The sequence below is a fragment of the Penaeus vannamei genome, chromosome 32 (genome assembly GCF_042767895.1).
Source record: "Penaeus vannamei isolate JL-2024 chromosome 32, ASM4276789v1, whole genome shotgun sequence".
In the NCBI taxonomy this organism is placed as follows: Eukaryota; Metazoa; Arthropoda; class Malacostraca; order Decapoda; family Penaeidae; genus Penaeus; species Penaeus vannamei.
In genome coordinates, this window is record NC_091580.1 from 16,962,060 (window position 1) to 16,979,559 (window position 17,500).

General features: G+C 43.7%; 1 protein-coding gene across 1 annotated transcript in view; it reads right to left on the minus strand.

Moving 5' to 3' along the window:
* Positions 1-17,500, minus strand: part of LOC113805171 (discoidin domain-containing receptor 2) — a 31,671-nt gene that overhangs the window by 11,303 nt on the left and 2,868 nt on the right. Inside the window, exon 2 of the mRNA XM_027356122.2 lies at positions 57-444. Within this exon, the coding sequence (XP_027211923.2) occupies positions 57-126 (70 nt within the window). The 5' untranslated portion in view covers positions 127-444. The remainder of the gene's footprint in view (positions 1-56; positions 445-17,500) is intronic.

A 17,500-nucleotide genomic window follows, 5' to 3' on the forward strand; every position in this document is an offset into this window, starting at 1 on the left:
ATAACCACACACACACACACACACACACACACCCACACACACACACACACACGTACCTGTCTGGAGGCAAGCGGCCAGGGGCGCGAGGGCGAGGAACACCAGCGGGAGCAGCACCGGAGGGTCCATTCTGGCTGCCAGGTCACGTCCCAACCACCATCTAAGACACGAGAAACTCTTCTTCTCTTCACTTATTATTATCACTTTTATTTCTCTTCTCTCCTTTCCTTTCCACCTTTTCTTGCCTTTCTTTGGTCTTTCTCACTATCTCCTCACTGCCGGTTTCTGGGGGACATTTTACCCCGAATGAACATTCCAAATGGATGTTTAAAATACTATTCAATCACGTTCTTAATAACTTCAAAGACATCTCAGTTGCAGTTTTGCAATATCCTGCAATATCACGGAGGTATTGCAAGCTTGTCGTTTTGCAATGTCCTTGGATACCTGGGAAAGAGAAAACAGAAAACAAATTAACATAATTGCACTTTCGTGTTAAGCCACATATTTTTTTTTATTAAGGTATTACGCATGTTTATCAGTGGTATAAAATATATGATTTGCATAAAAGAATCAGAAATATTCACACCAACTGAATATTAACCATCTTTATGAATCAGTCAATTTTCTTTACTCTATATATGTATGTATGTATGTATGTATGTATGTATGTATGTATGTATGTATGTATGTATGTATGTATGTATGTATGTATGTATGTATGTATGTATGTATGTATGTATGTGTGCGTGTATGTATGTACGTGTGCGTGTATATATGTAGGAATGTACATATGTCTGTATGTATGTATTTATATATGCATGTATGTACGCACGTATGTGTTTTTGTGTATGTACGTTTGTATGTATGAATGTCAAACTTTTAATGATATAACATGAAAAACAAGAGCAAGAATAAAAGAAAGAAGAAACACATATTGAGGAAAAACTATGACGAAACAACCTCTAGGCCCCCCACCCCACCCCACCCCCACCAAAAACAAAATACATATATAAATTAATAATAATAACATATAAAAATAATAACCGAATAGCAGCACGAATAAAACCAAACACGCAATCTAATAATAGATAAACGAACCAGGAGATAACATCGACAATAATAAAAGTGTAGATAACGATAAACCCAAAATCTATTCACTGGCAGTCGCTTGAGGGTGGGGAAGGGCGAGAGGGCGGAGGAGGTCGAATGATGGGCGTGCGGCCTGGTTAGATCGGACGGGCGTGCGGGCGCATAAATGGGCGTGAAAAGGACGAGAAGAGAGGTGGGTGTGGGCGCGGGTGGAGGGGAACGAAAGGGGGGAGGGAAGAGGGGAAGGGGGAAGGTATGGGAGGGAGAAGGAGAAATGGAAGGGGAGGGGAAGGGGGTAGGGGGTAGGGGAAGGGGGATGAAGGGGGGAGAGGATGGGGGATAAAGGGAGGGGGTATGGGAAGGGGGAGAAAATAGGAAGATGGAGAAAGGGAGAAGAAGGAAGATGGGGGATGGTGGTGAGGGAGGGGGAAGAAGGAGGAGAAAGGGAGGAACAAGAAGGGGATGGAGGAAGGGGAAACGGGAGAAGTATAAGAGGGAATAGAAGGGGTTGAAGGAATTAGAAGAAGGGAACAACAAACCCAAAGCAACAGGCGGTAACGAGATGGAATCCTGCTGTGTGAGGGAGGGCGATGAGGGAGGGGAGGGGAGGGAAGGCAGAGGAGGAAGAAAAGAAGAAAAAAAAAGAAGAAAAGGGGAAGGGAGGGAAGGGGAGGAAGAGGGAGAAGAAGAGGAGGAAGAAGAGGGGCAGGAGTAGGAGGTGGAATAGAAGGAGTAGGAGATGGAGTAGAAGGAGAAGGAGGAGAAGGAACAAGAATATAAGGAGCAAGAATAAGAGGAAAAGGCTGCTGATTAGCTAGAAATAACCGATGATTGTCCAAGCAGGAAACAAAGAAAGAAAGAAAAGAACAAAACCTAATCAGAAGGAAGGAGAGAGAAGAAACGCAGTAAAGCAGTCCATCGGAGAAGTCGGGCACCCCCCCCCCTCCGAGCCCCCTCCACTACCTTCCATTAACCCCCTACCCCCATTGTCCAGCTTATTAACCCCCCTCCCCCTCTCCCCTTCCCCCACCCCGCCCACGCCCACCCACTGGCGAGGGCGTGGGCGACAACACGGCAATCCATTAAACGCAGCGACGACGGAGACACAACCCAAGTCATCATCAAACATGGCGGCGCCTTTGGCTTCCCCGCCTTCGCTTCGAGGGAGAGTCTCCTCAAGACTTTCCTCCTCTCTTCTCCTCGCCGGCGGGAAATGAGGGGAAATGAGGGCGGGGGAATAAGGTCGTTTGAAAGGAGTAGATAATTTCCTCATTTCCCGGGTCATGTTATTGAGTTCTGATCGCTCCAATATCTGCTTTTATGATCTGTCTGGCGCGATAATCGTTCCTTCTCAGCGAACTCTCGCGCCATTACCCGTCCCGGTGAGGGCTGGTCACGTGACCGTTTGGATGGTCATCTCGCAAAGTCTCGCCATATCTCGCATATCTATCTATCGATCCATATGCCTATCGATTTTATCTCTCTTCTATTCATTCGTTATATGGCCATAGATTAAAAATTATTTTTCTTTTTCTTTTGGATAATACTAGATTGAATAAGTATGTATGGGCGTGAGTGAGGGAGAAGAGAAAAATAGAAGGGGAACTAAAAATATGAAGAAAATAGAAAGAAAAGTATAGATGAGAGAGAGTGAGACAAAGTTAGAGGTGAGAAAGAGAGAGAGAGAGAGAGAGAGAGAGAGAGAGAGAGAGAGAGAGAGAGAGAGAGAAAGAGAGAGAGAGAGAGAGAGAGAGAGAGAGAGAGAGAGAGAACAAAGCGAGGGCGGAATCAAGCATGGAAATCAGACAAAATAATCATAACACGAGGCGCCCGGCAGAGGCAGATGGCACGTCAATCACAATATAAATAAGGCAGAGGCCATAATCACACAAAAAACTGGTTTCACATTACACTCTTTTCATATGGACTCAACCCTTCAGCCCGGATCATAGAGATTAATGGGATAATGTCATTTCCCTTCCTATAGACTGAAGGGTGGAACTCGCATAACCTAAAAAAAAAAAAAAAAAAAAAAAAAAAAATCTTTCTCTCCTTTTCTCCCTTCCTAATTCCATCTTTCTCTCGTTTTCTTCCGTGTGTGTCTTTTTAAGAGCAATCAGACAACAGCCTTCTACTCCTTATTTGTCTGATCAGCTGACGGATTTTTTTTTTTATGAATGACAGACAAGACCGGAGGACAGTCGCCGTAACGAGGGCTTTGTAGGCTTCTCGTGACAGGCTTGACAGTTCTCCCACACTCCATCAAGACGTCATGCCTCCTATCTTTATCTTCTTGACGGACGAGGCTGTTTGGTTATTGGTTATTCTTGTTATCTCCCATTTTTTTTTTCTTTAGTTCGTCTACCGTGAATGATGGTTCATGTTTTTTTTTCTTGATCGTTCGGAGAATTAATTGCTATTGTAAGCATCTTTTCATCTTTCCTCGAGGCGTTTTCTCAAATTTGATTCTTATATTTATTATTTTTCTTTGTTGTTCTTTCCTCTCTAGTGTGACGCATTGGGCCTAAGCTCCTTATCTGTCTCTGTCTACTTGTCTGTTTCTTTCATTCTGTCTATCAATTTTTTTTTCTCTCTCTACCGTTCTCCCTTCCTTGCACCCTCCCCCCCTTCACACTTAGTAACCCTCTCTCACCCCTTTCACCCCTTATCGTCAACACACCCTTCGCCCTTTCCCTCCTCCCTTGCCCATTTACTCCCTCAATCTCCCTCCCTCACCCTGGAGTCACGCCCTCGCACTCTTTAACCCGTCTTTCTTCTCCCTATTTTATCAACCCTTTTTCTGCCTCCCTTTTCCCTTTTACCTTATTCTACGCCCTCGCTTCTATCCACTCGTTACGGTCTTTTAGCCTCCTTGTTCACTGTTCTCTTTTCTTCTATTTTATTTTCTTTCCTTTCTTTATTTTCTTTTTCTTTTATTTTTTTCTTCTGATGGTCGGTCATCCCTGATGCGGCTAAATCTCCCCCTTTCTCACTTCGGCACGTATAAAGTTTCTCTCTCTCTCTCTCTCTCTCTCTCTCTCTCTCTCTCTCTCTCTCTCTCTCTCTCTCTCTCTCTCTCTCTCTCTCTCTCTCTCTCTCTCTCTCTCGGTCTCTCTCTCCCTCTCTCTCTCTCTCTCTCTCTCTCTCTCTCTCTCTCTCTCTCTCTCTCTCTCTCTCTCTCTCTCTCTCTCTCTCTCTCTCTCTCTCTCTCTCTCTCTCTCTCTCTCTCTCTCTCTCTCTCTCTGTATATCTGCCTATGCCTTTCCCTCTCTCTCTTTCTTTTCTGCTGCCTATTTTCTTTTAATTTTTTGCTTTCTCTCCTTTTTCTCCTCTCTCTCTCTCTTCCCTTATAGAATTACACCACCGTTTCCCCCTTATGTCCTAACACCCTTAAACACAATCACTCCATTTTCCTCTCTCCCCTCCACCTTTTCCTTCCCTCCACCACCCTATCTCCCTCCCTCTCCTCCCCCCGCCTACCACGCTCTCCCCGCCCTCCACCACCCTCCCTCCGCCCTCCACCACCCTGTTTCCCTCCCTCTCCCCCTCCCCCCGCCACACGCAGAGGCCGAATACAATAACCAACAAAAGAGCTGGACGCCATATCACATTTTTTCCCCGCGCTCTCTTCCTGCTTCTTAACCTGGACCTTTGACGTTCCCGCCGCTTATAATATGATGAAAGGAAGTTGATTTGCATACCGCCTCCCCCGGGCAATACGTGGGGGGTGACGGTAGGGTAGGAGGGAGGGAGGAAGGGTGTGGCAGGGGGAAGGGAGGGTCGAGTTGTACTATTGTGCCGGGGGAAAAAGAGCGATTTGGCAACCCATACATCTGGGAGTGTTCAGATTTCACCAGATTTTTTAATTGCTGCGGGCGGTTGTGTTCCGGTATTTAAGGGTCGTTTGTATTTTTTTTACCATTTCCTTTCTTTTGTCTTTTTCACTTTTATTACCTTGTGGGCGCCAGTTGGAATAATGGAATGAATTCAGAGTTTGTTATATTCAGAAATAACGATAACAACGATAAAAATAGTGATAACAATTGTGTTGATAATAGTAACAGTAATAGTAATAATAATACGAATACCATTGATGATGATGATGATGATGATGATGATGATGATGATAACAACAGTAATGATAATATTAATAATTATGTTAATAATAATAATTATAATTATAATCATCATCATCATCATCACCATCACCATAATACAAAAAAAAAAAAAAAAAAAAAAAAATAGTAACACGAAAGAGAATAACGATAATAATAGCAACAATAGGGATAGATGGGAGGGAGGGAGGGAGGGAGGAGGGAGGGAGAAAGAGAGAGAGAGAGAGAGAGAGAGAGAGAGAGAGAGAGAGAGAGAGAGAGAGAGAGAGAGAGAGAGAGAGAGAGAGAGAGAGAGAGAGACTAAAACAAAGTGCCAGAGACAGAGAAAGAAATAGACACGCAGACGCACAACAACAAATGGAAAAGGAGACCAAACGCAGGGCAGACGTAGCCCAACCACCCAGTCGACAGAGCAAGACAGCAAGACATCTCCCTCCTTCCAAAGCAACTTCGACAACCCCAAACGCAAGCCAGAACAAACAAGCCAAAGAACATTAACTTAAAGCGTGTCTCCTTTTTTGACAAACAACCTTGTTAACGAGAACCGGGCGGCTTCGCTTTATAACGTGGACTATTTGTGCGGTACCGGTAAGGACTGGTAAAATACGTACCCCCTTTTATAACGTATTATTTACAAATATCTGATGATTAGGCCTATTTTTTGAACGTGTCAGGTATTAAGGGTGTTTCCTCTCTTTTTTTCTAATCTACGTTCTATTCTAAAAGGGTTTTATGTAAAACTGATGAATAAGAATTTATTTATGAAGGGCTGTTGAGTGGGCTTCCTGGCTGTATGAATGAATAATTCCATTGACAAATTGGGATAAAGTGTTTTTGAATCTGTTAAAGGTGGAATGAAAGGTATAAATAAATAACGGGGTATATTTTTGGCTGGTTCAGCTTGCATGCAGGTTAAATATAGATACAACCAGGTACGGACATACGCAGATTCAAAGGCACACACATACTGTAGTCTCTCTCTTCTCTCTCTTCTCTCTCTCTCTCTCTCTCTCTCTCTCTCTCTCTCTCTCTCTCTCTCTCTCTCTCTCTCTCTCTCTCTCTCTGTCTGTCTGTCTGTCTGTCTGTCTGTCTGTCTGTCTGTCTGTCTCTCCCTCTCTCCTTTTCTCCCTCTCTCCCTTTCACCCTTTCTACAACAGAATTACAAGTAAAAAAAGAACAACGTAAATCCAAACAACGAAACCGCAAGAAACCAATCCGTACAAGTCGAAGAGAAGCAGAAATCGACACAGAAATTCCGATTCCTCCCATAGGCCGCGAGGAGGCCTTGGGGCGCCTCCCTCCCCCTCCCTCCCCCTGATGGGACCACTAGGCTTGCTATTCTCTTTTGTTTCCTCTCTTTTCCTTTCTTTTGCTTTTAATTTCCTGCTGCATTCTTGGTGTCTTCTCGGTTCTTTCTTTTCTTTTTTCTCTCTCTTGTGATATCTAATTTTCCTTTTTCTTTCACTAAGGTACATATATTCTTTCTTAGCACCTCCCTTACTTCTATCCTTCTTGCCTATCCTCCTTCTCTCCCTCCCTTATTCTCCCCCTGTTTCTTTCCTTCCAACACCCACTCCCTCTGTCCCTCCTTCCTTCCTCCCTCCCTGTCTCCATCCCTCCCTCTCTCCTTCTTTCCCTCGCCTCCTACCCCCCTCCCTCTAACACCCAGTCCCTCATCCTCCCCCTCCTTCCCTCCCTCATCCTCCGGCTCCTTCCCTCCCTCATCCTCCGGCTCCTTCCCTCCCTCTCTGCCTCCTTCCTTCGCTTCCTCCCCTTCCCCCCACCCTCCAACACCCACTCCCTCATCCTCCCCCTCCTTCCCTCCCTCCCTCTCCCTCTCCCCCAGGTTATCACGCATGTAAATAGACTTTAGACTGTAATCACGTGTTATCTCAAAGTTCACGATTTCATATTCACGGATTCTCCCTTCCTTCGCCCCCGCCCTATGATTTAAACTTGGAAACTATTACAAAACTAATAACTTTCGAGTTTCACTTCTGTGGGTGTTGTTGCTGTGCTTGTTGGCTGTTTGTTGTGTTTGTTGAAGACTCTTGTTTGATATGCGTGGTTAGTTTTACATCTTGTCTATCTTGTTTGTTTGTTTTTTTATTGGTGTGCTTGTTTTTATTTGTTTATTTTTCAATTCGTTTATCCATAAATTTGGTGGTTTAGTTAGTAACCTCTATATTTATTTATTCACTTATTTATTTCTCTATGTCTATGTTTGTGGGGGTAAGTTTAATGTTATGGGAGTCTATAAACATACAAGTAATTTTCGTATTTTTACATTCATATTCTTGATATTTTGATAAAACACCACGATTAGATGATCAGGATAAAGAAACATTGGTTAAGAAACTAAAATAAGATAAAACATAGACATTTATAATATATCCATGTTCATAAAATGCACAGAAAATGCGATAGCTAGATAATTACTTTGATAAGGACTATATCGCTCAAACCACTACGAGTCGCTGTGTGAAATCGGGGTAGAATCTCCGTAGAGTTTAAACGCTCCGGGACGAATGGCGGATGGGATGGAGAAAAGACTGAACGACAAAAAGGACTGACAAGAGAATGAGGAATAAGAAAGAAGAGAGAAAAATAGAAATATAAGTTGCGAGCGAAGGAAGGATAAGAAAGAAACGAAGAAAATTGAATATAAGATGCGAGCGAAGGAGGGATAAGAAAGAAACGAGGAAAATTAAATAAGACGAGCGAAAGAGGAATACGAAAAAGTAAGGGAAATAGATAATGAAATCTGGGCGAATGAGGAATAAGAAAGAAGAGAGGAAAATTGAGTAAGATGAGCGAAAAAAGGAATAAGAACGAAGTGAAAAACAATAAAGATGCGAGAGAAATAAAGAGGAGAAAACAGAGGGAAAAGCCTGATAAAGGGGGGATATTATCGAAAATCTCGTAGTCATAAGCCATGGCATTCGAATGAGGGAAAGGCGATTAAGAGGGTAATAGGTAGGGGGTGGGAGGGGGAGGGGAAAGAGGAGTAGGGGGAAGGCAGAGAGGTAGAGGAGAACGAGATGGGAAGGGAAAAGGTGAAGGGGGACGGGGAAGGGAGAAGGGGAAGGGAAGGAGAGCGATGAGGAGGACAGAATAGAAAACAAGATCGAGGAGGTGGAAGTGGAGGAAAAGGGAACAGGCAGAGAGTAGAAAGAAGTAAAGAAGGGGAGATGGGAGAGGCTAAATAAATACAGAATAGGAAGATAAGTCGAGAGGAAAGGTGAAGGGAGAGAACCTCATTCCAAAGCCATTACCGAGATTTTCCTCCGTTTTGGCTAAACGGAATCCGCAAGCAATGAGATGCTCGTCTTGTTCCCGACACGCGTAAGAGACATCCATCGATAGGGAAGAACTCGCAGATCTTATTCAGCCTGTTCTTGTTCTGCGTTCTCCACCCCCGCAAGAGATATTTATTGACGAGGAGGCTAAATCACACCACATACCGTCCTGTGGGAATGACAATGCACTCTCGACTCGATTAATGACCCTCCCTCTATGCCTACGACAGGGCATTATATAACGTTAATTCGTTGTGAGCCTATGAATATTACATTGGATAAAGGGGGGGGGTGAGGGGTTGATGGGGGAGGTCAATAGATGGGTTAAAGAGAGGGTGAGAAATGTGTGGATCGGGATGGATGCTGGTGGGATGGAAATGGGTTGAAATGGGAGGTTGCTGGGTTGACACGGTGGGTTAACGATGACGGTGGTGATGATGACTATGTTGGAGGGAGAGTAAGTGGGAAGGAAAGAGGGAGGGTGAGAGGGAGGGAGGAAGAGAGGGAGGGAGGGAGGAAGAGAGGGAGGAGGGAAGAAAAGAGGAGGGAGGAGGAAGAAAGGGAGGGTGGGTGAGAGAGAGGGAAGGAGGGAGGGAGGGAGAGAGGGAAGGAGGGAGGGAAGGAGGGAGGGTGGGAGGGTAAGAGGCAGGGAAGGAGGGTGAGTATGGGGAAAGAAAGACATAGATAGATAGATGGATAGATATATAATAGGCAGATAGATACATAGATATAGATAAAGAGAAAATGAGAGACACAGAACGATGGAGAGGATTGACAGATAAACAGGTAGAAAACAGAAAGAAAGAGAAAGGGAGAAAATACCCTCGCAATAGAAGATAATCCCTTTACAAATGTTACCATTACAAAAACCGCATTTGACGTAAACCGAATTAGCATACGATAATGTCAGCATGCCAGAACCTTTGTTATTTACAAAAGCTCTTAACGTGGGGATTCCGATACGAAATGACTATATACAATTTATTTATTTTCTTTTTATTTTATATTCCTTTATTGGGGAGGCTTGCTTCATATTAGACTGAATCATTGATCATATTTTTTTTCTCCTTTTCAAAATGAAATACAAAATCTACTTGTTGAATTAATAGCGAGAAATTTCTTGAAACAGGAATATAAAAAGCATCGACCTATTCCTTATTTTTCAAAATAAGTTTACTCTAACTTTCCAGGTTTCTCCTATCAAATTATACACGATTTTTGTTTCTCTTTTCTGTTTGCCTGATCGGTGTTGCATGCATGATTCATTTCCAGTGTGCATGTTACCTTTAAAAACCCTGGAAGGAGACAGAGTTCTTCTTTAACCCATTAGACCCGCATTTGGCATGCTGGCTGATATTTCTGGCATTTCATGGCTTGTGTGTTTGGCCTATTTGTTGTCTTGTTTTCTCCCTTTTATTGCATTTTTTATGGTTAGTCCTTATTTTTATTTTTTTTCTTTCTCCCCTCTCTTTCCTTTTCTCTTCATCTTAGTCTCTCCTCTTCTCTTCCCTTCTCTCATTCTCTCTCTCTCTCTTTCTCTCTCTCTCTCTCTCTCTCTCTCTCTCTCTCTCTCTCTCTCTCTCTCTCTCTCTCTTCCTCTCCCTCTCCCTCTCCCTCTCCCTCTCCCTCTCCCTCTCCCTCTCCCTCTCCCTCTCCCTCTCCCTCTCCCTCTCCCTCTCCCTCTCCCTCTCCCTCTCCCTCTCCCTCTCCCTCTCCCTCTCTCCCTCTCTCCCTCTCTCCCTCTCCCTCTCCCTCTCCCTCTCTCCCTCTCTCCCTCTCTCCCTCCCTCCCTCCCTCTCCATTCCCATAATGGATAATGTCTTAAATAAATCCCATTTTCCCACTCACCCAAAACCATAATAAGAATCCCACTAAAAAGTAAGCCAAAGCAAGTAAAAAATAAATAAAATAAATAAAAACATTCAGCCCAAAACAACTCCCCCCCCAAAAAAAAAAGTATAATAATAATAATAATATTAATAATAATAATAACAATAATAATAATAATAAATCAACTAATTCCACAAAGACAATGAAACCAAGAACAATCAGTCTACCCCCCTACCTCTCCCCCCCTCCCTCCCTAAGCACCCCATCCACAGCGCGTCTTCGTCTCCCTCCCTAAGCATCCGAATCCTACACGTGGGATTATCGCCTTCCGAGAGCAGATCCAATCCCGAATTAGTGATCGATAGGAGTCTAATCTCTGTGGGACGAGACTGATCTTGATGTCTGACACGATTCGCTAATCCCTGGCCATGAGCATATATTATGGCCGCCTGTGTACTGGAGTGTGTGGGAATGAGGAAGATTTTCTTTGACTTTTCTTCTGTTTTTCGTTTATTTCTTTTTTATAGAATAAAAATTAGGAGCAGGAGATGCTGTCTTTTCTTTTCTTTTTCGTTTTATTTTGTTATACTCTTTTTTGAGTACAAGATTTTTTTGAGGGGAGGGGGTCCCTTACTGTCAATATTATCTTATTTCATTTCATCTATTAATTTCATTGTTAATATATGGTGCAGTAGTATTTAGTTTCAGCAAATAAGTGGATTTTATGCCTAATTCCTTTTACCTTTTGGCTGCCTCGTCTTAACATTTACATTTTCTTTCTCTTTTTTGCTTCTTCGTCATTATCTGTATTTGGCCTTATCGCTTTGGTTATCTTGGCTTCTGCATTGCCTTGCCTTGTCTACCTCCCACGAGAGATGGTAATCGGGATATTTCCCTTCTCTCTCTCTCATTCTTTCTTTCTTTCTTTCTCTCTCTCTCTCTCTCTCTCTCTCTCTCTCTCTCTCTCTTCTTCTTCTTCTTCTTCTTCTTTCTCTCTTCTTCTTCTCTCTCTCTCTCTCTCTCTCTCTCGCTGTCTCTGTCTGTCTATCTGTCTCTCTCTTACATAAAGATCATCGAAAACTTTTTTTAATATAAAAAAGACATTTATCTCATGACTGGGTCTGCAATATCCTATTAATGATAATAGGATATTGCATCACAGTTCATCTGCGTTTCGTGTTTAATTTTGTAAGTTCATTAACCTTAATTTCGTGTCATTCTTCACCCGATCATTACATTTCACATTAAGCGCTCCAAATTATCAAATATCAAATATTTCTTGAAAAACACGTAGGTACATTTTTATGGATGTAATCATGGATATATTCACACATACGTACATGGCACATTCACTTTAACCTATTCATTCCTTCCCTTTCTGTCTTTAACTCTTTACCCCACGGTCGCCCTCCCCTTTCCCCACCTTCACCCCCAACCCACTGCTTTTCTCCCTCACCTCTCCTTCCTCTCACTTCCTCCTCCTCTTTCTCTCCATTCCTATCGGCCTGCCTCCCTCCTCCTTCTTTTTCCTATCCTTATCCCTTCTCCTTCTCCCCTCCTTCTTTTCCTCCTCCCTTTCCCTACCCAACCTTCCCCTCTCTCCTCTTCCCCCCATTCCCACCCCTCTCTGCCTCCTATCTCTCCCTTTCCCTTTCCCTTCCCTCCTCCCTCCCCCTCCCTACCCCCCTACCCCTTACACGCGCACCAGGTCACATGATCCGGCCGACGGACACGAGGGCGTGGCAGGGAGAGAGGAGGGCAGGGGTGAGGGGAAGGGGGGGTACAGGAAGCCCAGACGAGACAGGGAGTGACAGGCAGGCAGGCAGGGAGGGGATGACAGGGTCGTGTGACACCTCCACACCCTGTCACAGTCGTCACCCGTTCCCACGACCTGCCGGAGATAAGGGGGGAGGTAAGGAGGGCTTGTAAGGGGTAGGGAGGGGGGGGGGGGGGTGGAGGGGGAAGGGGAGAGGTAGCTGGAAACGATACTGTAGGTAGGGAAGTGAGATAAGAGAGGATGGTGGGAGGGAGGAAAGAAAGGAAGAAAGAAAGAGAAGGAAATGAAGTAGGGAAGGAGGAAGAGGATGGGAAAGGGGATATGAGAGAGAGAGAGAGAGAGAGAGAGAGAGAGAGAGAGAGAGAGAGAGAGAGAGAGAGAGAGAGAGAGAGAGAGAGAGAGAGAGAGAGAGAGATTCCCAACCTTGTTTCCAAAATCGGCAAATAACAAACCTCAAATTAAACAAAAATAGAATTACCCAACGAAGAAAACAAATCTAAGTTACCTCACACAAAAAATACAAAACAAAATGGAAGAAATAAATAATGAAAAATAGGTAAGAGAGAGCGAAAAAACGAATAACCCGCGATATCTGGCCAAATTAATGTTTAACATCGTTTGGGTCGGCGGTCTCTGCTTACACGACGTCAGCTGTCTGGCGTCCTGCGGGGGATCCACGGTGAAGCTAACCCATCTCTCACGGTCAAAATAACCCGGTGAAGCTACCCTACTCTCATTACTAAACGTGTGTAGTAGTAATAGATCATTCCAATTCTATTATACGCTGGAAGTGATCTCATTACCGAAGAACAATAACTTTTTTTTTTTAACTGTTTTAACCGACAGGAAAAAGTTTAAAGATAATTGGCGCGTAAACGACTCTTTTTCTAAGCAACCTTTGACAAATGGCGAAATTTCGCTCTCGTTGACTGACAAACGACGGAGCTGCTACCCGGTGAAGCAAATGCGATTCTAATCACGGGCGACATCAACATCCACAATATCTCTGGATCCACGGTGAAACTACCCGCCCTGTTTTAATATACGTTTCGGCTATCTGTCACTACCATAATTGTTGTCTACGGGATGGCCAGATAAGAAAGAAGTCCCATGACATCTGCCCGTCACACAAACCGCTCCGAACACCCGGCGTTTAAAATGCGCTCCACCCAACTACGCATATATTTGGATACGGTGGAGAAGAATTGGGAAAACTGGAGAAGGAGAAGGAAAGGCAGAGGGAGAGGAACACAGAGAGGGAGAGAGGGAGAGGGGGAGGGAGAGAGAGGGAGAGAGAGGGAGAGTGGGGAAGGGAGAGAGAGGGAGAGTGGGGAAGGGAGAGAGAGGGAGAGGAGGAGGAGGAGAGAGGGAGAGAGAGAGAGGGAGGGAGTGAGAGGGACTGAGAGAGAGAGAGAGACAGAGAGAGAGAGAGAGAGAAGAGAGAGAGAGAGAGAGAGAGAGAGAGAGAGAGAGAGAGAGAGAGAGAGAGAGAGAAAGAGAAAGAGAGAGAGAGAGAGGAGAGACCGAGGCAGAGAGAGAGAGAGAGAGAGAGAGAGAGAGAGAGAGAGAGAGAGAGAGAGAGAGAGAGAGAGAGAGAGAGAGAGAGAGAGAGACCGAAGCAGAGAGAGCAAGAGAGAGACCAAAATCAAGCGAAAGAAAGCAAGAAAAAAAAGATCGAGGAAAAGAGAAAGAGAGCGAGAGAGACAGCCAGCGAGGAAGGGGCTCTCCTCATGCCGCCACGTTGAGCCCATGCAACACCTCCCTGCTTAATTGGTAAAGTTTAAAAAGAACGGCCCTCGTCCCACATGCTAATATCTGGCTCGAGGTAGAAAGGAGAGGAGAGGAGGAAGAGGAGGAGGAGGGGGGAGGAACAGATGGGGGAAGAGGGGAGGAAGTGGAGGAGAGGGGAAGGGGGAGGAAGAAAAGGAGTAGGGGGAGGAAGAAAAGGAGTAGGGGGATGGGGAAAGAGGAGGCGGGAGGAAGAAGAGAAAGGAGGAGGAGGTGGAGGGGTGGATAAGGAAGAGGAGGAGCAGCAATAGCAGTAGTAGTCGTAGTAGTAATAGCAGGGGGGGGAGGAAGAGGCAGCAACGCCAGGAAATATTTCTTACAAAAAAGTAAAGAAGAAAGAGAAAGAAAGAGGAAAAAGAAATATAGGCCGTTATTCTTTGATTAGTTCGCTCCTGGAGGAGAATAGCAAGGAGGGGGAGGGAGGGGGAGGGGGGAGAAAGAAAGAAAAGTTCTTCGGGATTCCCCCCCCCCCCCGCCCCCTTTCCGCAAATACCAAAAGTTAGTGGGATGGGCATGGCGAGGGGCATTCCTGTGCTACTCGCCATTATACCTATTAGCTTTTTGGTCGTGGGCATTAATTAGATCTCCTCCTCCTTATTATTATTACTCTTCCTCCTTCTCTTTTTTCTCCTTCTCATTTTCCTCCTCCTTCTCCTCTATCTCTATCTTATTATTATTCATCTTTCCCCCGACTCCTTTTTCTCCTTCTCCTCCTCTTCCTTACTTCCCTTGTCCTTTTCCCCTTCCCCTCCTTTGTATTCCTCTTCGTTCCTCCTTCCTGCGTTTTTTCATTATTTTCCCTTCTCCTTCTCCGTATTCCTGTTCTGCCCTCTCCACCTTTCCTTCTCTTCCTTCCCCCACCCTCTGCCTCTTCCTCCTCCTCTCCCCCCCTTTTGCCTTCCCCATCCCCCCCTCCTCATTTCCTTTTACGTGTAAGAAAGGAAAAGAATGTTGTAATAGAATCAATTATAGGGCTGGATGGTACAGGAATTTTATAGCTTCCTGGATCTCGCATAAAAACCGAAAGTGGCTAAGTTTTGTTTGCAAAATATCAGAAATATTAATGACATCAGATAATAATTAGATAAGGTGATAGTTATTAATATTTTCCATAATTATAGTCGTAGTAATAGTAGTAGTAGCAACAGTAGTAATATTAGGCGTAATAGTAGTACGCAGCTTAATAGTAGCAGTAGAAGCAGCATCATTAATGAAAATAATCATAAAAATGAATTGGTTTTAATAATATCCTTAACAATAATAATACCAGCAAATTTACCAAACAACAGCTACACACAGCAATATAATAATAAAAATAAAAATTTCTTGGACATTAACCCCAATACTTCTCAATATAATGCCAAATATTTTACGTCATCTTCGTCCGTAAAAAGCGCAAACCTTACCAAACTCCGGAAGAAAATAAATAAAAATATAAACAACACAACGGATCGCTTCCCCATTCGCCTGTTCCTGCAACTTGGCTTAATTCTTTTGCAAAGTTCGAAAGAAGTTATTTACAAAGGAAATAAAGTCTAAAAGAAAAAGTCATATTATATTGCATCTTAGTTTCAGTACCTCGAGTCTAACCCACAAATTACAAGTAATTGACTTTACGGTTGTGTGTTAAAGATTTAAATGTTGAGTTACGACTTGGAGAAATATTCCAAACTTTTTTTCATTATTTTCTCTTACCAATAACATACCAGATTTAGTGTTTTTGGCTTCCCGTCTAATCATTAGCCGAGCCTTTAAATGCCTTTCTCTACTGATTTATATGCTTTAAATTTCTTTGAGTTTTCCCTCATATAATCCCGTTTTCTGTTGGCATCTGTTTACGCAAGCGGGGTTCGACGTGAAGGCCGACCCTTATCGTGGGGGGCGGGGGTGGGGGGGGAGGTAGAGATACAGCTGTGATTAACTTAAAACAGATGTAAAGAAGTGATTTTATCTAACGCACAAAAAACATCATAGACTGAATATATGCAATTCCTGGAGTTACACACAATACCGCAGATTCTCCAGCGTCCCGAGTGCACAAGCATTTTACTAAAGATATAACGGCCGCCATTGCATTCCTTTGTGAAGTTTAGCAGGACTCGTGCTTTCGCTGAGAGCTTAATGGCTTCCTTGAGATGCTTTCGTGTCAACACGCGGGAAGTCCTGTTGTTCCTGTATTTTGCATGCTTAAGTAGGCTTGTTTTGAATCTGGAACCTCTTGTCTTTTATATATATATATATATATATATATATATATATATATATATATATATATATATATATATATATGTGTGTGTGTGTGTGTGTGTGTGTGTGTGTGTGTGTGTGTGTGTGTGTGTGTGTGTGTGTGTGTGTGTGTGTGTGTGTGTGTGTGCTTATTTGTTTATTTGTGCGTGGATTTGAACTTATCCTTGCAAATATTTGAAAGAACTGCGATAAACGATACGATGTATAAAATCCCAAAGCAACTGGAATGTCACTTGAACTCAGTTACTAAAACAGATTAAAATTATTTTGACAGAAGGCCATTAAAGCCAATTTGCCCCGAGACAGAACAGCAGTGATTTGGAATCGGTCGCAGGTACGAAAGAGAGAGAGAGAGAGAGAGAGAGAGAGAGAGAGAGAGAGAGAGAGAGAGAGAGAGACAGAGAGAGAGATAGAGACAGAGAGAGAGAGAGATAGATAGATAGATAGATAGATAGAGAGAGAGAGAGAGAGAGAGAGAGAGAGAGAGAGAGAGAGAGAGAGAGAGAGAGAGAGAGAGAGAGAGAGAAAGAAAGAGCGAGAGAGCGAGAGCGAAAGCGAGAGAGAGAGAGAAAGAGAGAGAGTGAGAAAGATAGAGGAGAGTGAGTGAGAGAAAGTGAGAGAGAGAGAAAGAGAGAGAGAGACAGAGAGAGAGAGAGAGAGAGAGAGAGAGAGAGAAATATAGAGAGATAGAGAGATAGAGAGAGAGAGAGAGAGAGAGAGAGAGAGAGAGAGAGAGAGAGAGAGAGAGAGAGAGAGAGAGAGAGAGAGAGAAAGATAGAGAGAGAAAGATAGATAGATAGATAGATGAGAGAGAGAGAGAGAGAGAGAGAGAGAGAGAGAGAGAGAGAGAGAGAGAGAGAGAGAGAGAGAGAGAGAGAGCGAGAATGAGACCGAGAATGAGAGAGAGAGAGAGAGAGAGAGAGAGATAGATAGATAGATAGATAGATAGATAGATAGATAGATAGATAGATAGAGAGAGAGAGAGAGAGAGAGAGAGAGAGAGAGAGAGAGAGAGAGAGAGAGAGAGAGATACCCCTGTACCCTGTCTCGACTCCACAATCTTTCACAAACTCGTAACTTTACTCCCGATTATCACTGCCCTTCCCACACCGTCATTAGGGCAATTTAACCTAATTACCTGCGTAACTCCAGCTACTTCGATTCCTAATGACTGTCTCCTTACCTGCGCTCAAAACCACCGCTATTAATTTGATTAATTTCACCTCACCCTTTCTTCCTATGGCTGACCACAAACCCTCAATTTCACTCTCCATTTTTTCGTCATCTTGAAATTTTCTTTAATGATCTACTCCCTCCCTGCATTGGAGAATACGGTTTGTATCTTAATTTCCTTC